The following is a 26,573-nucleotide window of genomic DNA, read 5'->3' as shown; positions in this document are numbered from 1 at the left end:
AGGATAACAACAATTTTAAACATGTTGATGTAAAAAATAAGACTAATTTTTATCCATTACAAAGCAAAGGCCACCATCTAGAAACATTCTCATCCATGATGCAAAACGATCTTAGGAACATTGAGAAAGAAATCACCACTAAAGATATTTCAGATAACTTAACGAAGGGTGAGCGTTGTGCTTTAAAACTCCTAAGCAAAGACTCTAGTCTGGTTATCCGCTCCGCGGATAAAGGGGGGGGGACAGTAATATTAGATAGAAGTGACTACCTAAAAGAAGCATATAGAATACTCTCGGATATATCTTACTATGAACGATTACATTCTGACCCCTCCGTGGAACATAAAAGGCTTTATATGGAGATGATTAATGGTGCCATCGAATCTTGTATCTTAAACAAAAAAGAAAAACAATTTTTGTTGGTGTCTGATGTTAATTTAGCGTATTTTTATTATTTACCCAAAATTCACAAAAGTTTGAGCAACCCACCTGGACGTCCTATTATTTCGGGTATAGGGTCCCTAACATCTAATTTATCTCACTATATAGATCTTTATTTACAGAAATATGTATGTGAATTACCATCTTTTTTAAAGGATTCATCACAGTTAATTTATGAACTACAATCTTTTTCATCACCCGATTTTTCTTTTATCACTTTAGATGTCACCTCACTATACTCCAATATTGATATTAATTTGGGGCTCACTGCGGTTTTGTATTATTTAGAATCGGACACTGAATTGGAAAGGGTGCAAACACAATTTATTTATGACGGTATGGAATTTATTTTAAATCACAATATCTTTTCTTTCGAAGAGCATATATATCAACAAGTAAAGGGCTGTGCGATGGGCACTCGCTTCGCCCCTAGTTTTGCCAACTTATTTATGGGGCGATTTGAGGCGAGTGTCATTGCACAGTCCCAGTATTTCATCAATTTTGTTACTTATTATCGTCGTTTCATCGACGACCTGTTCTTCATATGGACGGGAACAGAAAAAGATGCACAGGCATTTGTAAATGAACTGAATTGCAATGACTGGGGAATTAAATTTACATTAAACTTCAGCACGGAGAATATAGATTTTTTGGATCTAACCCTAATGAAGAGTGAAGATAGAATTATTACAAAAACTCACTTTAAAAGTGTCGATGTGAATAGTTTCCTGGACTTTACCAGCTGCCACTTACCTCAATGGCTAAAAAACGTGCCATTTGGACAGTACCAACGCATAAGGAAAAATTGCAGTAACAAAGAAGATTATATACAGCAGGCAAATATATTAAAAAACAGATTTGTAAATAAAGGCTACCCAGAAAAAATCTTAAAAAAAGCATACAATAAAAATAAGAATATTACACAAAAGGACATCTTAGATAATATGCAAGAAAAAAACAGAAATAAACATAAGAATAAATTTATGGACAATAACCCTTTTAGTTATGCCTTTGTAACAGAATACAACTGTGGAGCATCAATAATTAAAGAACATCTACAAAAAAATTGGTCTATTTTGTGTAATGACCCAATACTCAAATCCATAATACCAAAAAAACCTAATATTATTTTTCGAAGAACAAAAACTTTAAGGGGTCATATGGCCCCGAGTAGACTACGCAAAACATCAGTTGATGACTCCACACAACTTAATACAGATGACAAAGGATCAATGCGATGTAGACATAATCGTTGTCTCTGCTGTGAATGGATGTCACCGAATCCAATATATACTTTCAAATCTAATATTACTAGCGAATCATTCACAATACGCAACTTACTTACTTGTGCTACCCAATTTGTTATATATTTGCTTGAATGCAGTTGTGGTTTGCAATATGTGGGCCGCACTGTTCAGACAGTGCGGTCACGCATGAATAAACATAGATCCAATATAAAAAACGCATTCCTCCTGCATAGTGTATCTAAACACTTTTCTATTTATCATAAAAGTGACCCGACAGATATAACATTAATCATATTAGAACAGATCCCTGAAAATCATCCGAGGAGATACCGACAATTGATCAATCGCGAATCCTATTGGATATTTAAACTATCCACTCTATCCCCACAAGGATTGAATGAAACCATTGAAAATACTAGATAGGCTATATTTTTTTCCCATTCCATACAGTTTTATTTTTTATTTTTAATGTTTTAATATTATAATAGATAAAAAATCGATAAATATGTATACTTATTAGATTATGTATTTTTCACGTATTTTATGTATATTCTATGTCTCCACGTATATATGTGTGTACATATACAATTTTGTTGGCATTGCTTTGTGTATATGCTCACCAAGAGTTACAATGTTCCACCTACTGATGGGCGTTTCTTGTATCTGTAATTAGAGACCACCTGAATCACAGCTCCTTCTGAGCATGTGCAATCCCTTTTTATAGACCTTAGAACACACTTTGTACAGGACACTTGAGAAAGAGGTCAGCACGACTTCGAAACGCGTTGTGTCATTGTTTTAATAAATATTTTTTACAGTTCCATCCATTTTTATCTTGCCTATCTTGGACCTGCGCCTGTACCTACCCAGAGTTTTTGGAGTGGAGGATTTGATCATTTGCTTACCGGTTTGGTCTCTGGGAGTGGCTGCGGTCCACATACATGCTTTACTGAGTGTTGTGCCTTCCATATGCACAACCTTCACAGGTGAGAGTCTCCAATTTCTCGCCTTTCCTTTACACATTTGCCATCAGACTTTACACTATGGAGCGCTGTCCACACTTCTCTTTTCTATAAGATTAGAGAGGAGGCAGACATAGGGACATCAGCTTATGGGATCATTATGATCCCATAAGTTGATGTCCTAAAACAACCTGGTCATTGAGCCATTGAGTGAAAGGGTTAAAGGGGCCAGGTTACATACTCGCAGTGGAAAGAAAATAAAATGAAATGAAAAAGGAAGGCACCCTAATAATCTAATGGGCACTGTGATTAAAAAAATAAAATAAAACTTTTGACATGTCCTGGAAACATGTCAAAAGTTTTTATTAGTCGGAGTGTTCAGACCCCCATTGTTTGTTAAATCAAGCAAGGGGAAGCACACTAACTGATTTCACTTCTCCCTCTATCCACAAGGACAGTCTATGGGACTTTCAACTGTCCTGTACAAAGACCCTAGTCTAAAATTGGTCTTTGATGACAGGTACAGGTACTTTTGCCCTGACAAAAATGAGACCTACACTTTGTAAAGCTGTTTTGACATACTGTATTTATCGCCAAAAAAAATATATACATCTTGTGAAAAGTAAACTTACCTGGTTCTGTTGCCTTTACTTCATTATTTTCCAGTTTAACGCCCTGTGCATAAATTGAATATGGTCTACTTGCCTTGTTTTTAAATATGATCTTAATTTTATCACCGACATTTGCTGTTATTAGTGGACCTGTCAAATAAAGCATCAATGTATAGATTTTTGTTGCTATTAGACTAAATATTTATATAAAAAAGGTGGTTATTACTTTTGCCGGTAACAGTTGGGTCCTGCATGCCCAGAGCATAGGCTTATTATATGCCAGGGGGAGGCTAAAGCACAGTGTAGGCCCATCCCCAGCATGAGGCCACCTTATCGTAGTGGGATGGTTTACACTATTTGCAAATGGTAACCAAGAGCCTCATTATTTTTATGGAGATTTTTTTTAGCAGTTGAGGGGGCTGCTTTTAGTGATTTTGATATCTGTATTGGGTCAGCATCTTGCCATTGCAGTGAGCTGCTGCATTTTTCTGTGTTTTTGTGTGTTTAAAGGGGTATTCCCCCCAAGAGCTAAAAAAATAAAATGCTCCCAAACCTAGCTAGTCTTACTCACCAAGTCCCCCTGAGAATTTTGAGCCGTCTCCCGTCTTTCTAGCTGCTTTCGTTCCTGAGTTATAAGTTTTTTTAGAAAGCCGGACTATATCCAACATGGCTCCAGCCAGAAAACTACATCTCCCATCATGCAATGCTTACGTCTGATTGGTCCCTGATGTAGCAGAGCTGATATCAACAAGATATAACAGAGTTGAGAGCGTAGCATAGCAGAGTTGAGTGCGTTGCATAGCAGTGTTGAGTGCGTTGCATAGCAGTGTTGTGTGCGTTGCATAGCAGTGTTGTGTGCGTTGCATAGCAGTGTTGTGTGCGTTGCATAGTAGAGTTGTGTGCGTTGCATAGCAGAGTTGTGTGCGTTGCATAGCAGAGTTGTGTGCGTTGCATAGCAGAGTTGTGTGCGTTGCATAGCAGAGTTGTTTGCGTTGCATAGCAGAGTTGTGTGCGTTGCATAGCAGAGTTGAGAGTGTTGCTTAGCAGAGTTAAATTATTTGAGTGAGGGGGGCCGCAGGTCAGCTGGTGAGCCGTGCGTGGGGGGGTTGGGTGCCGTGGGTTGAGTTGCGAAGTACAATGACCCTATATATCTATATGGAGGAGGAAGGAGAGAGGAGGTGAAGATGGAGGAGAGAGGAGGTTATGGGGGAGGTGAAGGTGGGGGAGAGATGTGAAGGGGGGGAGAGAGATGTGAAGGGGGGGAGAGATGTGAAGGGGGGAGAGAGAGATGTGAAGGGGGGAGAGATATGAAGGGGGGAGAGATGTGAAGGGGGGAGAGATGTGAAGGGGGGAGAGATGTGAAGGGGGAGAGAAAGATGTGAAGGGGGGGAGAGATGTGAAGGGGGGAGAGAGATGTGAAGGGGGAGAGAGAGATGTGAAGGGGGGGAGAGAGATGTGAAGGGGGGAGAGAGATGTGAAGGGGGGAGAGAGATGTGAAGGGGGGGAGAGAGATGTGAAGGGGGGGGAGAGATGTGAAGGGGGGGGGAGATGTAAAGAGGGGGGAGAGGAGGTGAAGGGGGGGAGAGAGATCTGAAGGGGGGGGGTGGGAGAGGAGGTGAAGGCTTGGGGGGGGAGACACCACCACCCCCGTTCCCACCCGCAGCACCTCGCCCCCCCCCCCCCCCGTCTCACCCGTGGCACAGCTGGCAGCGGCGGTACCGACACCCCCGGACCCCACACAGCTCAGTACAGCACCCCCCGCCGCCGGCTACTTTGCTTGGTTGCCGGGATGCGGGGTGGGGGGGGTTGGTGCTATGGGGCGCTCACTAATCGTCCGATCCCCCCCCCTCCTCCTATACCAAGTACATCACCCCCCCCTTCCGATACCGAATACATCACCCCCTCATCAGATCTGCAGCACCGGGCCGTCTCAGCTTCCATCACAGCAGGAGCTCACAGCGTTCTGTGCTGCAGATCTGATGAGGGGCTGATGTATTCGGTATCGGAAGGGGGGGGGATGTACTTGGTATAGGAGGAGGGGGGGGATCGGACGATTAGTGAGCGCCCCATAGCACCCCCCCGCATCCCGGCAACCAAGCAAAGTAGCCGGCGGTGGGGGGTGCTGTACTGAGCTGTGTGGGGTCCAGGGGTGTTGGTACCGCCGCTGCCAGCTGTGCCACGGGTGAGACGGGGGGGTTTTGGGCCGAGGTGCTGCGGGTGAGAACGGGGGTGGTCGTGCCGCGGGTGAGAACGGGGGTTGTGGTGCCGGTGAGTCCCGGAGGGGGGGCAGGGGGTGCCGAGGTGAGCTGCGGGGGGGGGGGGGGGGGGCACAGGTGTGTTCAGGGGCAAGGGGGCACACAGGTGACCTGGGGGGAGGCAGTCGGGAGACAGCAGCAGCTGTCAGTGTACTCCCTCACTTCAATAGGCAGGGTTAGAAGCCAGCCCATTGAAGAGAGGGAGGACGCGTGATGCCGTCTCGGAGGGTGAGGGCCAGGAGCAGGGAGCGTGTTGGAGTGGACTGAGAGCTGATGATTCTATGCAAACGGTGGGGGTGAGTGCTTCTAGATAACAGCAAAACTGTGCAGAATCCGTAATAACTTTATATTGGAAAGATGGAAAGCTACGGGTGGGCAACGTATTAATGCAAAAAATTTTGGGGGGGGAATACCCCTTTAAATCCTTATATCGTATGGTATGGTGGTTATTTGTTGTAGTCTTTTTTTAATTAGATTCTAATCAAAAATGGTGTAAAGTGAAACTGGCTCAGTTGCCCCTAGCAACCAATCAGATTCCACTTTTCATTTTCCAAAAAGTCTGTGAGGAATGAAAGGTGGAGTCTGATTGGGTGCTAGGGGCAACTAAGTCTGTTTCACTTTACACCATGTTTGATAAATCTCCCCCAATGTCTCCATATTAAAAAAGGTTTAGAATGTGCATGCAAGGCCTTCCCAGTCATTCAAAGTGCCTTTGCACAATCCCATATACTGAAGCACTTTCTTATTTTGGAGGGGACCTATATTATACTAATGAAAAGTTAATCATAGGGTTTTGCTTCTGATCAGAGATCAGCCTACAGACCTTTACACAGCCTGTGCACCTGGAGGCACTGCACCCATAGGCATGATGATGTTACTTCATTGTGCCGGGCATTGGTGTCCTGTCCCAGCATCTTGTTGGCTGCAAGCTGTATGTCCAATGCTTACCCTGTCATCATCCTATTCTAGAAATTCTGTACCATTCATTTCAGGGGAGTGCTTAGTAGACTATGTTCAGTCTATTAAAATAATAGGCCTACCGTAGGTTTCCCAACACATACCAGCAAAATATACAAGAAAAAATATTTAGATAAAATCCAAAGGCATTCTGCTTACCTAGAATACCCAAATGCTCCTGGTTTCCTATTCTTTCCTTTTGTACTGTAAAGGATTTGTCCGTATATTCTCGGTACACAGCTTTTTTATATTTTGAACCAATGGATTTTCGGGTTTTATTTAGAAAGACATCTCCTGGACTTTGAAGGAAAATAGGAACTGGGTGATATATAATGTTTTAGTGCACATTAACTAACAAATCAATGTCAAATATAACTCTACTCTAGATGATGTAAGGGGGAGGCAGTAATGGGGTAATACTTTGCAGCCATGAATGAAAAGCATTAACAGAAAATTATACAGATTTGTAGATTATCTCTGTTTAACTCAAATCTTCCAGTACATATTAGGTGCTTTATGTCGTGCAGGAAGTGGTGTTTTTTTTTTCCAATCCACTCTGCTCCCTACTAATGCTCCCTACTGCAACCTCTATCAAAGTCAGGAACTGTCCACAGCAGAAGTGGATTTGCTACTACTCTAGACAGTTCCTGACATGGACAAGGGTGGCAGCAGAGAGCACTGTGTTGGACTGGAAAGAATACTTCTCTGAAGTACCCCTTTAAACATGATACTACAATTTCATAAAATACAGGTTGTACAGTATAACAAAGCTATACAGTTTTTTTTAGCACAGTTTTCAGGATCTCGGCCTGCAGTCTCTCAATACATATTTTTATTAAGTACTGACAGTAAAAAAATATTTTTATAAATCTCTGGCATAATAGTCATGTGTAAGATTAAAATCCCTACAAAGAACTAAAATAAAGGTCTAGAGATCTGCGATCCTAAGGTGTATTTTTTTAGCCTCCCAACAGTGGCATATAATAGGATATATATATATATATATATATATATACCAGAGAAAAGAGTCCAGTACCAGGTCGGCATGTACCATTAAAATTCCATACTTTATTAGAAAATCTTCACATAGGACAGTAATAATAAAAGTTTACGCGTTTCAGTGCTTCTCGCGCCTTGTTCACAACTGAATCTACCCCTGGTGAGCTCTAGCAAGTTCTCAACCAATGGGACCTAGTGCTAAGTACCTCAGTGTTTCCCCACCAATAGGGTATTAGCCCAGATTTAGCCTATATATAGGTTATGGTGTTCAGTTAAGTCTAGTCTGCTTTAGTCTAGTAAGTGTATCCTAAACAGGACCAGTACTGCTGATCTAGAGAGTTGCCTCAGGGCCTGGTCCTTGTGGCCAGGTGCCTGATCCTGGCAGAAACTATTCTTCCTAAAAGCTTTCACATAATTAATATGGCCGCCTAAAGGCCCTATTACACGGTCGTATTCAGCCGATATTCGTCCCGTGTAATGGAAAGCAACGATCAGCTGACATGAACAATGTTGGCTGATTGGTGCAGTCTTTTGTCCTTCAACATGTTGAAAGACAAACAACTTAGATAGCAACGATCTGCTGCCGTAGCTCTGAACGATAGGAGCGGCGGCAGCAGACAGCCGCTATCTTCTTTGGGCTGCCCAGACGATTTATCAATCACCCGGGCAGCCCCCCCGCACCGCCCCGCGGCTGCCGCGGACTCACTCGCTTGCTGCTTCCACGTGTAATAGGGGCTTCAGCCTTAAGCAGGGGTCACCACCAGCGTAGGGGAATGCACATATCCATGTCTGGAGCGATTGATCTAGTTTGTCTCAGGAAATCCTAGGGTCTCAAAGTATTGTCCCCAGTGGTTACAAAAGCAGCAAATAGCTAAGTTGCCCACTGATGTTCCTCAAGCCCAAGGCCCGTGTTCCTGGATCTGGCACTCTGCAATCTCTTCCGGCAAGGAGCAGCATTGAAAATCTGTGACTTTGGGTACCTTCTTCTCAGTAAAGTCTACACAGTCCTCCGATAGAGTTCTGTACTTTAAGGGGAACTCCAGGTAGAGGTTAAAAAAAATGAAACTTTTGCAGAAGAATAACGCATTACTTACCTGTCTATCCCAGTTTTTAAACTACCAAAAATCCATTTGTTTGGGGGGGGGGGGGTTTGCTCTGTTTTGTGTTTCTGTTCTTCCTGGTTTGGTATTTCCCAGAATGCAATGTTTTCCCTCATGTGATCATCACAGCCCCCACCCATTAGAATCAGTAAAATTAGTGCTGCACCTGCGTCTGGCCGGTCAGAGATGGTGAATCAGTCAGGGGATTGGGTTATTTAGCCAAGCCTCTTGTGATATCACGGCCTGCCCCCTATCTGCATGATCAGCAAACATGGCATGGAAGATTTGTCTCCTGAGGAGGGTTAGCAGAAGGAGCAGGAGACAATGTGAATTGGCACAGAGGCCATTTTTCTTCACTTCCTAGATTTCTATCAGCTACCAGTGTGGCAGAACAGCACAGATACAGTAATACATTGTATAGACACATCTATATAACTTTTAATGTACTTTTAATAGAAAACAAGTTTTTCTTATCTGTAGTTCCCCTTTAACAGACAGGTCCTCTTGGTAGCACCCTGGTCCTCTCTGTATTCAAGTCAAGCTATCCAAAAGACTGTTCTGTACCAGTCACAAGTGTAAACCACTATTCGATTCAACCAAGACTCTGTCTTCACTTAATTGCACCACACAAAATATGTAAAATTTTGGGAAAGATGGTTAGATCACACTAATGGACTATGTCGGTCTCACCTTACCGTTTTTGTTGGTTCCTTTAGCCAGTGGGTGGGATAGGCAAAATGTTTGTTCTGCATGTCTTGTTCATGTATAAATTTAATTAAAAATTTTTAACAAAAATTGAATTAAAAAAATAGTATGTGGCAGTAAACAATTACCTCTCCTCGTGGATCTCATGCCGTTCATGTTCCCAGGTCCGGTTTGGAGAATAGTCCCATTCAACCTCTTCTGCTGCAATGAAATATGTGTGTGTCTGGAACAACTCTAGTCGGGGTAACTGCGAACTACAAGATTTAACCCTGTAATGCTGCCTCATTCCTCCCTTGTAATGGTCGGTGGTCATACATTCAACATCAAAAACACCTGAGAAGACAAAAATATATAAGTGTATTTCTTGAAAGGTGATTGTGAAGCTGGAGCTGGATAGCTGGATGATGGGAAAAGCCAGGCAGGAAGGGAATAACATTGTTTCTTCTATCAGTATATTATACTGAGATGTATATATATATATATATATATATATATATATATATATATATATATATATATATATATTTTTTTTTTTATATTTATTTATTTATTTATTTTTATTTATTTTTTTATTTTTTTACATATTGATTATGCAAGAGGGGGGTTAATTGGCCAGTATTTAGAGAGCTGTTTGGAAGTCTCTGAAAACTTACAAGGCACGTAAATAGCTATATGTTGGCTGGCTTGGTGATGTCACCACTGGCCTGGGTCAGTGACGTCACTGCAACACATGACTGATACAGAAAATGAGGGAAAGTGACAGAAATGGCTAAAGAATCCGAAGACACATATTCAGTATATGGCAAGAGAAGTTTATTAAAGGTATATCAAGATAACTCGGAAAACCTCTTTAAATTAATGCCAGCTTTTACTTGTAAAATTATTTTCTGTAACTTACCTTCATTGTCAGGGGTCATTATTACTCCGTATGAGATGTGTGGAAATAAGCTTGCTACATCCCTTGTGGTTTCATGGATCTGAATGGTATTTCCTGTAAAGTGTATTCCATGCATGTCAACTTCATTGCCTAATCCCAGCATATGCCAACGGACTGAGTCTCCTTTACACATATCTAGCCCAGGCTGGTTTCCATACATGTATCCATTAATTGCTGTTTATAGGGAAAAATATATAGAACACCATTAGTATAAGAAGACAATAGATGTTTTTGTTGGAGAAATATTTGTTTTTGAATAGTAAAATTTATAAAGCACAAAGAAAGAAATGAAGAGTACATATGGGCATAATCTACTGGTGCTGCCCTCTATGTATTCCAATAGGCTGAAAATGGGAAAATGATGTGTGTGGGATTACTAAGTACCTTCTGCCAAACTACCATGTTGCAGCAAAAAATTATACAATGGTTATATAACAAAATAAATAAATTGAATGAAATGTAATCTACCCCACAACAGCCCAAAAAGTGTGTCTACTGCTAGACCACAACAAATGCATTTGGCTGAAAGGCGGCCACCTCAGCTGCTAAGTTCTCAAAAACGTAACCCTTAACCCTGGGTTTTTAACCCTTAGGCTATGTTCACACAACGTAAGTTCTGTGGGAATCACAGCCTTTGTTACAACGGCCGTGATCCCCACGGAACTCACTTAGAGCTGCCTTCTGAGGGAATCCCGTCCAGAGTGTAGACACATAGTATACACTCCAGCCGGAATCCCTAACGGCACCGTAGAAAATTGACATGTCAGTTTTCTGCGGCCGCTATTTATTGAAGAGCGACTGCAGGAAACCCTGTCAGTGCACACTATGGAGCGAGCGACTCAGGCCGGACGCTCCATAATGTGCTGTGGGGGAGTTCTGATGCGGGTGCGCATGGATGCACCCGCATCAGAACTCTGCGGCGCTAAAGATCATCAGGCCGGTACTGCAGCACCAGCCGTTCGGGCGGGTCACGGAACGGCCGGTCTCTTGTGTTGTGTGAACATAGCCTTATACTGTGGACAGGAGACAAATGTAACTGGTAGGACAAACCCTTTAAAGCGAATCTGTACCCACAATCTGACCCCCCAAAACCACTTGTACCTTCGGATAGCTGCTTTTAATCCAAGCTCTGTCCTGCGGTCCGTTCGGCAGGTGATGCAGTTATTGTCCTAAAAAAATACTTTTAAAATTGCAGCCCGTGCCAAACGGGAGTATCTGTGCCCTTACTTTGCACCACCCCTCCGTCCCTCCTCCCCACCCTCTTCATCATTAGGAATGCCACTGGAACATTTTCTACATGCTGAACACTGCACAGGTGCTTAACGATCCAGCCCATTTGTCGGGCTGACATAGGTGGGGAATAGGAGGCAATCTGCCTGGAGCATTCCTAATGATGAAGAGGGTGGGGAGGAGGGATGGAGGGGTGGTGCAAAGTTAGGGCACAGATACTCCCGTTTGGCGCAGGCTGCAAGTTTAAAAGTAGTTTTTTAGGACAATAACTGCATTACCTGCCAAACCGACCCCAGCACAGATCTTGGATTAAAAGCAGCTATCCAAAGGTACAAGCGGCTTGGGGGGGTTAGATTGTGGGTACAAAGTCGCTTTAGGGTGCCTTCACACCTACGGGATCCGCAGCAGAACTCACTTCTGCGGATTTGCAGCGAGATCAGCTGCGTATCCAGTATCAATTCACCCCTATGATAGCACATACTCGCAGCTGTGAATATTTGCTTTAACCCCCCGCTGGCCGCAGCCCCGCCGCATTCCCCATCCCCGGCCGCATCAGCCCATCCCGGCCGCATCCAGCAGCCCGCATCCCGCATCCCGCATCCACCAGCCCCATCCCCCGCCGCATCCCCCCCATCCTCCCATCCCCGGCCGCATCAACAACTCATTGACTCCCTACAATCCTCACTGTCCCCAATCTCATCCCTCACCTGCCCAAACACGGCCGCACAACACTACCACAACACCCTGAAAACTACCCTAGACTCTGTAGCCCCTCCTACTCTACGCACACCCCGCCACAGATGCCAGCAGCCCTGGCACACCCCGGAAACTCGCTTTCTTCGGCGGTGCTCTAGGACGGCTGAACGTCTGTGGAGGAAATCGAGAACCTCCGCAGATATCATTCATTACAAATTCACCCTCAAATCTTATTACTCTGCCCTTCACCTTGCCAAACAATCTTATTTCACCTCCCTCATCTCTTCACTGTCAAAAAATCCAAAACGCCTTTTTGACACCTTTAATTTTCTTCTCAAGCCCAAAGCCCAGTCACCCATCACTGACCTCTGCACTGAAGATTTGGCCTCCTACTTCAAATCCAAAATTGACACCATCCGTTCTGACATCACCTCCCAGCCCCAAAGCCCCATAGATCCCATCCCCTCTCCCACCTTCTCTTCACTCTCTGCTTTTGATCCAGTGACAGAGGAAGAAGTTGCCAAGCTCCTCTCCTCCTCTCGTCCTACTACCTGCCCTAGTGACCCTATTCCCTCCCACCTCCTCCAGTCCCTCTCTCCTGCTGTCACTACTCACCTCACCAAAATATTCAACCTCTCCCTCTCCTCTTGTATCTTTCCCTCCTCATTCAAGCACTCTGTAATTACCCCGCTACTGAAAAAACCTTCTTTAGACCCATCCTGTGCAGCCAACTATCAGCCTGTTTCTAATCTCCCCTTCATCTGTAAGCTCCTGGAACGTCTTGTCTACTCTCGCCTTACTCGCTATCTCTCTGATAACTCTCTTCTTGACCCTCTACAGTCTGGCTTTCGATCCCTTCACTCCACTGAAACTGCTCTCACCAGGGGCGTAGCTAGAGGTTCAGCCTAGGGGGGGCGAGTGAGTCTGAGTGGGCCCCCAACCAACCTTACCCATAGGGAACCTCAGCAGGTGACAAGGCTTTCTGAATAATAAAGGGAATATTCTTCTACATTACTCATAGTGGATAAGGATAAAGAGCAGTGTAAGAAGCTTCTGTACATTTCACATATAGAACCACAAAAAAATTGTGCTTAAGATTAGAAAAATATAGCTGCCTTTTTCCACAGAAAGCACCACTCTTGTCCTCAGTTTGTGTGTGGTATTCGACTGAAGTGAATAGTGCCAAGCTGTGATACCACACACAACCTAAGAGCAGGGGTGGCGCTGTTTTGGAAGAACTATGTTTTTTTTTCTTAATTCTGGAGAACCCTTTTAACCAGATTATCTTTGCCTAAAAATAATAACGGTATAGGTAATAAGTTTTTAGACATTAAGGCTATGTTCACACTGCGTATGAGTCCGGCTGCATTTCGTACGCCGGCGTACATGTGCGGCTGAAACTACGGGCGTGGGAAAAATCGACATGCGGCCGGATGCGTACGCACTGCGAACATACGCCCGTAGTACAGTTATGCTTCCCTAGCTTGATTCAAAGCGATCTGAAACAGGTCATTTACTTGGAAATCTTCACCCAGCCCAGTAAAACTCACAGAAACTTTTGGATCGAAAAATCAAGTTCAATTTGGCTGAAATAAGTACTTCGTACGGGACCGCATGGAAGTCCACGGCCGTGAGTTTCTACATTTCCGTCCTCAAACAATGGTCTTGTTCATTTTTCACAGCGCTGCATACGATCCGGCCGTAAGCTCATACGTAGTGTGCATTGTGCGGGCGAATATCGTATACTTTCAAGCGAACGCATCAACCTCAAAACTACGTGCAGAAACATACGCAGTGTGAACATAGCCTCAAAGGGGTGAGCTGGTTGTGATCATACATGTACAATCCAAGATATGTGATGAGCTGCTAGATATCCATTTCCTATCTATCTATCTATCTATCTATCTATCTATCTATCTATCTATCTCCTATCTATCTATCTATCTATCTACACGTCCAGATAATCCTCAGCACACCAGCATAGGTGGTAAAACAAGTGATTTTAATCCATAAAGTACAGAGATACAAAAAGATGCGACGTTTCGACCTCCTCACGAGGTCATTATCAAGCATAGTGGGAGTGTCCAAGTGATGTCATTTTATAGCCAACAGCTTTGCATAATTAGTGGCGTCATAGATACATTTACATATGAAAACAAAATATCAAATACAATATAACACGCAATATGGTAAAGTGCATGAGTGGAATAACTGGACCTAATACAATACGGTCACAGAGATGGTGTATATCTGTGTAATCAAGGTGAAAAAGAAAGTGCAAAGTGCATAAACTTGATAATAAAAAGTTCATGTAGTAACTTAAGGGGTTAAGAGGAGGTCTGGGGCACTCACCGCAGCTGTAACGGCATGTAAGAGGAGACCACGAGGAGCAAAAATAATGGAGAGCGGTGTCTTGGCATAGCGTGAGGCAGGTGGCACTGCGCACGCGCCGACAGAGGAACCGCCCCCCGGTATGATGATGCGTTGTAGGGGAGTGTGTGGCAGCCGCGTCATGGGTCAGCGTGACGCAAAGTGGACTGCGCATGCGCTGGCTTCAGAGCGGCCCACAGTGCAGGGGTATGTGAATGAAAAGTTTGTATAACATCACTATGGCAACTGGGAATAGCCATACAAGTACGTAGTAGGAGAGTCCATAGGAAAGGAAAGACGGGCACCGGAGCAGAGAGAGACGGGGTCCCACGTTGGTACACGGACTCGAGCTCCAACCTGGACTTGTAAGAACCTGATGTCGCTCATGCCGTCGCCCCCGTTCGCTACATCCCTGTAGCAGACCGGAACGCAACCATAGTAGTCGCCCTTTACTCCACAGCTCCAAGTAGTGATGCCCATTGGTAAGAGAGGGTATGCCAAATTAAATGCTCCTGTGTGTCAATATGTGGTATATTGAATGAGTGACCCCATAGCCTCCAAATCTAAGAATAAAGATAACAAAAAATTAGTATATATAAGTTATACATATGTACACATATACACCATTCGGAAATCACAATGAGGGGGAGAAAGAGGATCAAACCATACTAACCACACATCCTAAAATGTGTGGTTAGTATGGTTTGATCCTCTTTCTCCCCCTCATTGTGATTTCCGAATGGTGTATATGTGTACATATGTATAACTTATATATACTAATTTTTTGTTATCTTTATTCTTAGATTTGGAGGCTATGGGGTCACTCATTCAATATACCACATATTGACACACAGGAGCATTTAATTTGGCATACCCTCTCTTACCAATGGGCATCACTACTTGGAGCTGTGGAGTAAAGGGCGACTACTATGGTTGCGTTCCGGTCTGCTACAGGGATGTAGCGAACGGGGGCGACGGCATGAGCGACATCAGGTTCTTACAAGTCCAGGTTGGAGCTCGAGTCCGTGTACCAACGTGGGACCCCGTCTCTCTCTGCTCCGGTGCCCGTCTTTCCTTTCCTATGGACTCTCCTACTACGTACTTGTATGGCTATTCCCAGTTGCCATAGTGATGTTATACAAACTTTTCATTCACATACCCCTGCACTGTGGGCCGCTCTGAAGCCAGCGCATGCGCAGTCCACTTTGCGTCACGCTGACCCATGACGCGGCTGCCACACACTCCCCTACAACGCATCATCATACCGGGGGGCGGTTCCTCTGTCGGCGCGTGCGCAGTGCCACCTGCCTCACGCTATGCCAAGACACCGCTCTCCATTATTTTTGCTCCTCGTGGTCTCCTCTTACATGCCGTTACAGCTGCGGTGAGTGCCCCAGACCTCCTCTTAACCCCTTAAGTTACTACATGAACTTTTTATTATCAAGTTTATGCACTTTGCACTTTCTTTTTCACCTTGATTACACAGATATACACCATCTCTGTGACCGTATTGTATTAGGTCCAGTTATTCCACTCATGCACTTTACCATATTGCGTGTTATATTGTATTTGATATTTTGTTTTCATATGTAAATGTATCTATGACGCCACTAATTATGCAAAGCTGTTGGCTATAAAATGACATCACTTGGACACTCCCACTATGCTTGATAATGACCTCGTGAGGAGGTCGAAACGTCGCATCTTTTTGTATCTCTGTACTTTATGGATTAAAATCACTTGTTTTACCACCTATGCTGGTGTGCTGAGGATTATCTGGACGTGTACATGGTGATCCCCTAGCCAGGGGACTTTCTCCTTCCAGCACCCGCTCCATACCACCTTGGATGTGCGGCTTTCTCCTGAATCTATCTATCTATCTATCTCTCTCCTATCTATCTATCTATCTATCTATCTATCTATCTATCTATCTATCTATCTTCTATCTATCTCCTATCTATCTATCTATCTATCTATCTATCTATCTATCTATCTATCTATCTATCTATCTATCTATCACATTACAGGAGGAGATATAAGAGGACAATGATCACATGTCCTTCATGCACCAGCATCTTCTCAGCCCCGCCCCCTCATGACATCACCACAGGTCCTTCATCCACAAGAATCCTCTCCAGTTCTCAGCCCCGCCCCCTTATGACGTCACCACAGGTCCTTCCTCATCGCTCTGCAGGCTGTCTGCAAAAGAAATAGCTTTTGCAGACAGCATTAAGCCTTTGAGACCTCAGTGGGCCCCCGCCAGTGTGGGCCCAGGAGCCACTGCCCCCCCTGCCCCCCCCCAAATTTCGCTTATGGCTTTCCCCAAGGTGTCAAACGACCTCCTGAAGGCCAAGTCACAAGGAAACTACTCCTTGCTGATTCTCTTGGATCTCTCAGCAGCGTTTGACACCGTGGACCACCAGCTTCTCCTCTCCATGCTCAGCTCTCTTGGTCTTAAGGACTCTGTTCTCTCTTGGTTCTCTTCCTACCTCTCCGACCGCTCTTTCAATGTATCCTTCTCGGGCTCTACTTCTTCTCCCTTACCTCTCTCTGTTGGGGTTCCCCAGGGATCAGTCCAGGGTCCTCTCCTCTTCTCCCTCTACACAGCCCCCATCGGACAGACCATCAGCAGGTTTGGCCTGCAATACCATCTTTATGCTGATGACACCCAGCTATATACCTCCTCCCGTAACATCACTCCTGCCTTCCTGCAAAATACAAATGACTGCCTATCTGCTCTCTCTAACACTATGACCTCTCTGTTCCTCAAACTTAATCTCTCTAAAACTGAACTTCTTGTATTTCCTCCCTCTAACAAACCTAAACCCGACATCTCACTCTCAGTCTGTGGTACTAGCATCACTCCTGTGCATCAAGCTCGATGTCTGGGGGTTATGCTAGACTCTGATCTATCCTTTACTCCCTATATCCAAGCTCTTACACGCTCCTGTCATCTTCATCTCAAAAACATCTCCAGAATCCGTCCATTTCTCACCACTGATACCGCTCAGACTCTGACTGTCCCCCTGATCCATTCCCGTCTTGACTACTGTAACTCCCTACTAATCGGTCTTCCTCTCTCTAAGCTCTCCCCTCTCCAGTCCATCCTGCATGCAGCATCCAGGCTCATCTTCCTCTCCAGCCGCTATACCGACGTTTCCCCTCTGTGCCAGTCACTGCACTGGTTACCCATTAAATCCAGAATCCACTTCAAACTCCTCACCCTCACCCATAAAGCTCTCCACAACTCTGCCCCTCTATATATCTCCTCCCTAATCTCCACCTACCATCCTTCCCGTGCTCTGCTTTCTGCTAATGACCTTACACTAACCTTTTCTTTAATCAGAACTTCTCACTCCTGCCTCCAAGACTTCTCTCGGGCTGCACCAGTTCTCTGGAACTCCCTACCCAAAGACCTCAGACTTATTTCCAACATCCCCAGTTTTAAGCGTGCCCTGAAGACCCATCTCTTCAGGCGTGCTTATAACATTTCGTAATCTCGCCTCCCTTTGCTATCCCCTCTCCATCCTCTCTATAACTTCTTCGGTGCTAGTTACACTGTCCTTGTTATCTGAGCTTAGAAAATGGCTTGTGACTGGCTTGACCAGTCACCTATAGGCACTTAGAGATTCCATGTACAATGACTGGAACATTGACCAATAAAGCACTTGTTGCCTCTCGTGTTACTCCCAGTCATCCTAGTCTGTAAGCTCTTGAGAGCAGGTCACTAATTTGGTATTTTAATTTATTCATTGTATAACTTAATATATAAGCTGTAATGTATTTATATATTTAAATAAGCTCTGCGGAATCTGTTGGCGCTATACAAATAAATATTATTATTGTTATTATTATTATTATTATTATTATTATTATTATTATTATTATTATTATCCAGCAGCCCGCATCCCCCCATCCTCCCATCCCTGGCCGCATCCTGCAGCTCGCCGCCGAGAGCATACAGTACCTGCTCGGCGGCGCGGCTGCAGTGAGGCTGCCGGCTCCGGTCCCGCTCAGATCAGCTGAGTGGAACCAGAGCCGGGGGCCTCACTGCAGCTGCGCCGCCGAGCAGGTACTGTATGCTCTCGGCGGCGGGCTGCAGGATGAGGCCGGGGATGGGGGGATGTGGGATGCGGCCGGGGATGGGGGGATGCGGGCGGCGGCGGGCTGCAGGATGTGGCCGGGGATGGGCTGATGCGGCCGGGGATGGGCCGATGCGGCCGGGGATTGGCTGATGCGGCGGCGGGGCTGCGGACAGCGGGGGGTTAAAGCACATATTCACAGCGCTATGTGCTATCATAGGGGTGAATGGTACCGGATCCGCAGCGGTTCTCGCTATGAATCCGCAGAAGTGAGACCTGCTGCGGATCCGGTAGGTGTGAAGGCACCCTTAAAGGGAATCTGTCAGTAGGTTTATGCTGACTTAAATGAGGACAGAATAAACTAGTGACAGAAATGCTAAACAGAATTGTGTGTTACTTACATCATTCTCATCAGTTGTTCTTCTGATATGCAGGAGTATGGGCTTTGTGCTGCGCCATTCCCTCTGCCCTCCGGCTGTTGATTGACAGCTGTCTGCCTATATACAATTTATATGCACAGTATAGCTAGACAACTGCCAATCAGTGGCCAGTGGGCAAATGGAGCTGGTGTTCATGAATATCGAGGAGTAATGAGCACACACACATATAGTGGAGAGGACCAGTGAGCGGTCCTCATTAATTAGAAGGAGATTGCCAAATCAGCTGCACGGAACAATGTAAGTGATACATTATTCTGTCCAGCTTCTCTGTCACTAGGTTAGGCTATCCTTAAATAGGACAACATTAATCTACTGACAGAGTCTCTTTAAAGACTTAGTGGGAAATTTATCAAGGGAACATAGCCTATCTGTGTTTCCAATCCACTCCGGGTTTTGGTTGAAAAATACTGAGCAAAATACTGAGCAAAAATACTGTGTGTGAACAAAGCATTAGGCTGCTTTGACTAGACAGAGATGCCTCTTCGTGTTTCTAATATGGATAGAAGTCCCAGCTTAAAAAAAAATATGGATAGAAAAAAGCACTTAAAAACTTGTTGGGCCTGAAAACATCCACATAAAAGTTCAGGTCTTACCACAAAGGATTTTACTTACACACCAAATGCTAGAACTTAGCAAACACTCACAGTGCATCATATTGGATTCCTGAAAATCTGGATCTTCCTGGTTGACAGTGCGGGGGCTCCTTGTGAAACGTTCAATGTTTTCTTCTAGATACCAGCTCTTATTTTCATCAAATACATAAGGCATCATGAAGTAGTTGTGAGCGACTCCTCTCTGCAACCACATGAGCACATCTTTAGAATATCTTAACACCTCCTGAGTATACATAGTTTCAAATATTTTACTGAATATTAATGTACTGGGAGATTCCCAGAAAATACTAGGCCAAATACTAAAACTGAGAATGGGCCCCTCTATTGAAAGGGACAGACAGGTGTACTGCGAGTTATTATTATAAGTTCATAACATAAGATGACACCTGTTATAATTTTGTAACACGTTCATAGCAGGGCTGTATTAACAGCTGCTGCTGCCCTAGGCACTAAACCTGCAGACGCCCCATCTTCACGCACCTATTGCCGATACCAGACCTGACCAATACCACCATACCCCCACCCCCCCTGGCAAAAACACCAGATTTACTGGCAAATCTGAATGGGAGGAGGGAAACTAAAAAAATAAAAACAAAAAAAATCGTTTTTTCTTTCCCCCTGCTCCCTGGTGCTGCCCCCCTGCAAGGTGCTGCCCTAGGGACCGGAACACGGGTGCCTAGTGGTAAATACGGTCCTGGTTCATAGGGAGTTGGAATTCAGGCACAGTAGTTCACATATAGGCTATGTTCATTCAATGTTTTTTCCTCTCCAACATCATTTCACTGTTTTGCCGCCTGTCATTGACAGCTGTAAGTACATTAGTCTAGTAGTTTATGGTGCGTTTACACAGAGAGATTTATCTGACAGATTTCTGAAGCCAAAGCCAGGAACAAACTATAAACAGGGTGCAGGTCATAAAGGAAAGACTGAGATTCCCTGTCTTTTGAAGTCCATTCCTGGCTTTGGCTTCCAGAATTGGTCAGATAAATCTGCCTGTGTAAACGCACCATTAGGTGGACTAATTGGCCTTTAGGTGTGTCTTTAATTGCAAACTCCATTGAATTTAATAGTAAAAATAGTGAAAGGATGGTAAAAAAAAAAAATGTGAACAACTAAAAAATAACATCCGCTGTTTGCAAAAGACTTAAAATAATTGACATGATCATTATTTTGACGTCCGTGCAGACAATGTCCATTATTTAATACACTGTGTGCATAGGACGTCCATTATTCCATCAATGCATTGCTATTAAGTCAATTAAATCGCAGCAATAATGGACGTCTCTTTTTTTGACGTTGTGTGAACTTAGCCATAGAGAGCACCAAAATGTCTGCTTCCTCTCAGACAGCAAATGATAAACTTAGGATACTTGCAACAACCAGTAGGGGGAGCTGCAAAAATACAGGATACAGTCAGCGCCTCCTAAGTGGAAAGGAAATCCTATGATTATGTCTGAAAGCAGGAGAAGCAGTATTCTAGCACCAGGATCCACCTGACAGCAGTTGGGTAGGTGCCTCTCTGAAAGAGAGAGTGTCAGACTTGGTAGGCAGAAACAGTACGAGACAGTGAGCCCTGAAGCTAGACCCACCCTATGACCCTACCTACTTGCCGCAAACGACCCTAAGCGGTCGCGAGAAAACCACGGTGCCGATCCCTATACTGATGTAAGTGAAACACAAAACACAGACAGACATACAAACACAATAGAGCAGAGTCAAACGAGCCAAGTCAGCAATACACGGGCAGCGAAGTACAAAATCAGGAAGATAGCAGATAGTTGGTAACAGGCAGGAGATCAGGTAACAGAGTAACAACTGCGGGTAGATAGGACAGGGTACGCAGGACAGGGATAAGGGGAGCTGGGAGTAGATTACTCTAATAGCCAGCAGGGAACTGAGCAACTGGCTTCTTTTTAACCAGGATCAGAGCTTAGGTCCAGCAGCTGATTGGATCAGCCCTGATCCCAGCACCAAGTTCAGCTGGACAGACCTAGCAGTGCAGTAACCCCTGCACTGCCAAAGTCTGACAAGCAAGGCGGGTGTGGCTGGAAAGTAAGACACAATTCAGACAACCCATACAGTGCAAAAAACAGACAAACTCAGCGCTTCCTCGATCGCCCAGCACAGACCAAGGAATGCAAAGTCACACTCCTGACAGAGAGGTTTCCATTGTTTGCCAGTGTACCTGTTATTAGGTAGCTTCTCCCAATCAGTGTGCAGTCAACCCTGCCATCAGGTAAGCTTAGATATGACCATGCTGGTTGAGATCCATGATCAAGCCCTATTCTGATTCACTAGAACTTAACTCACCCGATATGGTCATATCCAAGGTAAAGCCCCTTTAAATAGCCTTTAAAGGGATAGATTACAAAAGAGCACAGCTATTTTCTTGCAAAAACAGCAGCACATCTCTGCCCAGGTTGTGTGTGGTATTGCAGTTCAGCTCCATTTACTTTAAAGGGGTTGTCCGGCGATAAAAAATTATTCACAGAATAACACACATTACAAAGTTATACAACTTTGTAATGTATGTTATTTCTGTGAATGGCCCCCTTCCCCGTGTCCCACCACCCCCACCCGTGTACCCGGAAGTGTGGTGCGCTATACATTACCTGTCACGTGCCGACCACGGTCTCCGATCCTCAGCAGTGACGTCTTCTTCGGGAGGCCGGCGGATCTTCCCGAGTGCCGGCCGCCCTCTGCAGCGTCGCTCTGAAGACGTCACTGCTGAGGATCGGAGACCGTGGACGACACGAGATGCGGTGAGTATAATGCACCACACTTCCGGGTCTAGCGTGGGGGGGGGGGGGGGAAACACGGGGAAGGGGGCCATTCACAGACATAACATACATTACAAAGTTGTATAACTTTGTATGTAATGTGTGTTATTCTGTGAATAATTTTTTATCGCCGGACAACCCCTTTAATAAAATTGAGATGCAAAACCACACCCAAACTGGGAATTTTTTTTTCTGCCCTTTAAGAGGGTTTCCTCATAAAAACAATTGTTTTCCATATGTCTCATTTTGCAAGGGATTGTCTTTATTTAAAACACGATTTTAGGCATGTAACCTGACAAATACATTATTCATTATTTTAGAGGAAAAATTATGCATATATATATATATATATATATATATATATACATACAGAGGTAATTGCTCTATAAAAATATGATACATAATATAACAAAAACAAGTAAAAACACTACTAACCTGTTTGTCGTTAATTAAAGTCTTACACACTAGTAAAGGACCGACCAATCCAGAATTTGTGTCTCTGATTACATCCACCGAGGAGTAGTACAGCCATGGTAAGCAGTTTAGATCGTGCTTAGTTGAACCCACACTCTGTGGTACATCCCACTCATATGTGAATGTGTCTCCAGGGGCCACATGAGAAGCAGGGGACTCTGTATTTGGATTAATGTTTTATTAATGTTATTAATTGCCGAAAATACAAGTCATGTGCTTTGACTTCTATTTACTTTCAATTAATAGATGGTACCGTAGGAACCCAAGATAAGAATGTATGCTGTACGTATACATCAAAGAGGAACAGCTGTCAGTATATAAAAAATTACGTTTCGCTTATCATCTTGTGGCCCTAATCACAACGCTGGTTTATTTTATTTGGTTGACTATCGGCACTTTTCCCTGAATAATCAGCTTCTGTATGGGGAAAAGGAGGAATGAGTTTGGCCCCAGTAATTACAGCTACAAGATATTTCAGTGGACATAGTAAGCACTTCACTCATCTCAGACATAGCAGGGCTTTTCTATTGCAGAATATATGGGAAATAATATAGGGGAATGTATGTTCATTTTCGGGGATCCAATGCAGACAACACTTACTGGGCTGGCTTACTCATTCTCAAATTAAGCCCTGCCCCCTATTGCCCCACCAGATTCACCAGGAGGCGCGTGCCTGCCTGACCCCACCTGCTACTGCTGCTGTACAGTGGGCGCAGAAATCTACACATGATTTACGCCTGCTAGTCTGGCCACACCTCCTACCCACCTTGCCACGCCCCCTCTGTCTGGCCATCGGGTGAGCAGGGATACGGCTGGCATACACCAGGGAGAAGGGGCGAATTTGCGCCTTCTCTCTCATGTATTTCAGTGGCGCAGCAATCATAGAAGCCCCCCTTTGAGTATTTTTACCAAGCTGAAAAAGATTGATCATTTTATCTTAAAGGGGTCGTCTTATAAATACAAACTTTTCCCATATGCCTTATCAGGGCGTTTGGCCATCACTGAGGGGTCCCTAGCTTAGGACCCCTCTCTATGAGCTAGATGGCAGAACTACATTATGAGAGCCATCCCTATTCTGCTGGACTTGTGTCATTACTGTATTACAGCTAATCGGCTGCCATGTAATACTACAGGGAAAATGCCTTGCTGGCTCTTACTTTTCCCAACAAAATGACCTGTTTGCTAGGGGTGATGGGGGGGGGAGCTACTTGCATTCTGAAACATGTTGTCCCTGTCTAGGATATTTGGGCAGGCGCAAATTATTTCATAAACTGCAAGATATGTTATAGCAAAGACCTTGAAGGGGTTATCCAGCGCTACAAAAACATGGCCACTTTCTTCCAGAGACAGCCCCGCTCTTGTCGCCAGCTTGGGCGGGGTTTTGCTGTTCAGTTCCATTGAAGTGAATGGAGCTTAATTGCAAACTGCACCTGAACTGGAGACAAGAGTCGTGTTGTCTCTTAAAGTGACAAGTGGCCATGTTTTTGTAGCACTGGATAACCCCTTTAATAAAACTAATACCACATTAAACTTTTAAATAAAATCTTTGGGTATAGCTGACAGAACAGAAATTTTGACATGACCCGTAAGTTTAATTTTTACCTTCAGTGTTGTCACCGGTCTTGTAGACAGCACCCTCCATGTCTTTTGTGTAGCTTACCCCATGTGCTTGGATGCTGTATGGGCGACCTGCATTGTTTTTAAATGTCACCTTGATGATATCTCCTACTTGTGCCAAAATGACTGGCCCTATTATACAAGACATAGAAGTGATCAGAGGTAATCATATAGAATTAAATACATTATTACAAATCAGTGGCATGTCTGTTGTATGTCACACCATTGCTATTGAACCCAAAGAGATGGTGTAAATGCCTCATCACCTCTTGAGCTTTTATTGAAGTGAAAGGAAGTTGAGCTGCAGTACCCAGGACTGGCCACTAGGCAGTGAAGGGAGCTAATTGCTTCTGAGCCCATTCACTGTGTAGTGTGATTAATAAACAGCTGGGGTGATGGATGGCACCCTGATGAATAATGGCCTATCCTAAAGACTGGCCCTCAAACAATTTAGCCCAGAAAACCCCTTAACAATAATATTTATTATTACAGAGTTATTTACTACTGATGTATAATAATAAGTATTCTACTACACATAGTCTAGTAAAATTATTGATTTAGAATTAACTACCTAGAAGTCCAAGATGTTCTTCTTCCTTGGATCTTTCCTTCTTCTTGGTAAAAGTTGCGTCTGTGTATTCTACATAAACTACTTTCTTATATGAGCCTCCAATTCTGTTTTCACTTTGCTCAAAGAATGTTGCTGATTCACTATAAAGTAGAAAGCCATGTTTTATTTTAATGGACAATATAATAATGCTGTGAACACAGTTGGTTCAAAGAGGCTAGTAGTGGGCTCATCCTTATCCTTCAGTTTTCATCTACTATCATGGACATGGTCTATGGTTTCTAGAATAGTAATACAGGAAACATGTTTGCTTTTGAGGTTTTTACAGATCAGCTAATGCAGACATGATCAGCACTGACACATTCAATAAAAGATCTCCCACCTCTAAATAAGTATTTTATTGTTTTTATGATTTAGTAGATGAAGGTGGAACCCATTGTGCACTGGTTAAGCTGGTTTGGTTGTCTTTTGCTGGTTGTATGTGACGGACACAGCATTACCACAACTGAATTATTTCTTGAGAAAAGGGGCAATTGTACCTCACCTCCACCACTTAAAGGGCCTCTTCATCCATCCTTACCTTAGTCTACACCTACATATTGCTGTGATAGGTCTAAGCTCTGAATATGACACTGTTAGATGCCCACTGTCTACTTCAATATACAGTATAAGCAGGTAGGTTGGGTTCACATTGCGTTTATGCAATCCGTTCTTGAGCAAAAAAAACCTGATGCATTTGTGTGCATCCGTTTTGATCAGTTTTTCCATTGACTTCCATTATAAATCTAAATGGATCTGTTTTTTTTTTAACGGACACAAAAACGTAGTCAACCTAATTTTTGTAGTCGACCGTTTGGATTGTTTTCTTTTTTTTTTTTTTTTTTTTTATGGAGGTCAATAGAAAAACTCTTTGGCAATATCATATGACACAAAGATACTATTATTTGGATGTAATGAGCTATTATTTAGACACTAATATGATAATATTACACTCCATTGGCTTCCTATAAAAATGGCAATGTGCCTGCTGCTCAGTGATATACGTATGTGTTGCTTGAAAAAGGTTTTGTTGAGGAACTGAAACGTTGTACTGCACATAATGGGTGAATAAATCCACTTGCTTTATTCACTATATCTGGAGTGCCGCCTCATCGCTACGTTGTTTGGAATTCAGCAGGAGTCTGAGTGTAACTCCTATGGGGCTGTGCACCCACCGGAGCTATTGCTGCATAGTGCCGTCTACATTTTTTGGTTTATATAGATAGATAGATATCTTATGTATATGATTATATCAAATATATTTTGTATTTATATCTTACATATATAAAATACATGTTTTATTAGGATCATATACAATCCAGGCATGGATTATCCAACATTATGACTAGTTTAAGTTTGGTTTCCCATTTTTTTTATAACAAATATTTCTTTCACCTTGGGCAAAGATTACGTTTTTGTGCCTAGTCCTATATATAATTATGGAGTGGC

The 26,573-nt window shown here is 43.8% G+C and overlaps 1 protein-coding gene across 1 annotated transcript in view; it reads right to left on the bottom strand.

The window, feature by feature from the left end:
- Positions 1-26,573, bottom strand: part of LOC138795802 (ceruloplasmin-like) — a 57,394-nt gene that overhangs the window by 20,172 nt on the left and 10,649 nt on the right. Inside the window, exons 7-14 of the mRNA XM_069975384.1 lie at positions 25,089-25,228; positions 24,503-24,649; positions 22,862-23,058; positions 19,677-19,827; positions 10,176-10,388; positions 9,406-9,610; positions 6,633-6,772; positions 3,283-3,411 (exon numbers count right to left, since the gene is read on the bottom strand). Coding sequence (XP_069831485.1) covers positions 3,283-3,411; positions 6,633-6,772; positions 9,406-9,610; positions 10,176-10,388; positions 19,677-19,827; positions 22,862-23,058; positions 24,503-24,649; positions 25,089-25,228 — 1,322 coding nt within the window. The remainder of the gene's footprint in view (positions 1-3,282; positions 3,412-6,632; positions 6,773-9,405; positions 9,611-10,175; positions 10,389-19,676; positions 19,828-22,861; positions 23,059-24,502; positions 24,650-25,088; positions 25,229-26,573) is intronic.

Source organism: Dendropsophus ebraccatus, chromosome 6 (assembly GCF_027789765.1).
Source record: "Dendropsophus ebraccatus isolate aDenEbr1 chromosome 6, aDenEbr1.pat, whole genome shotgun sequence".
In the NCBI taxonomy this organism is placed as follows: Eukaryota; Metazoa; Chordata; class Amphibia; order Anura; family Hylidae; genus Dendropsophus; species Dendropsophus ebraccatus.
The sequence above is the reverse complement of the archived record's forward strand: the minus strand, read 5'-3'. Positions and strand labels throughout refer to the sequence as shown.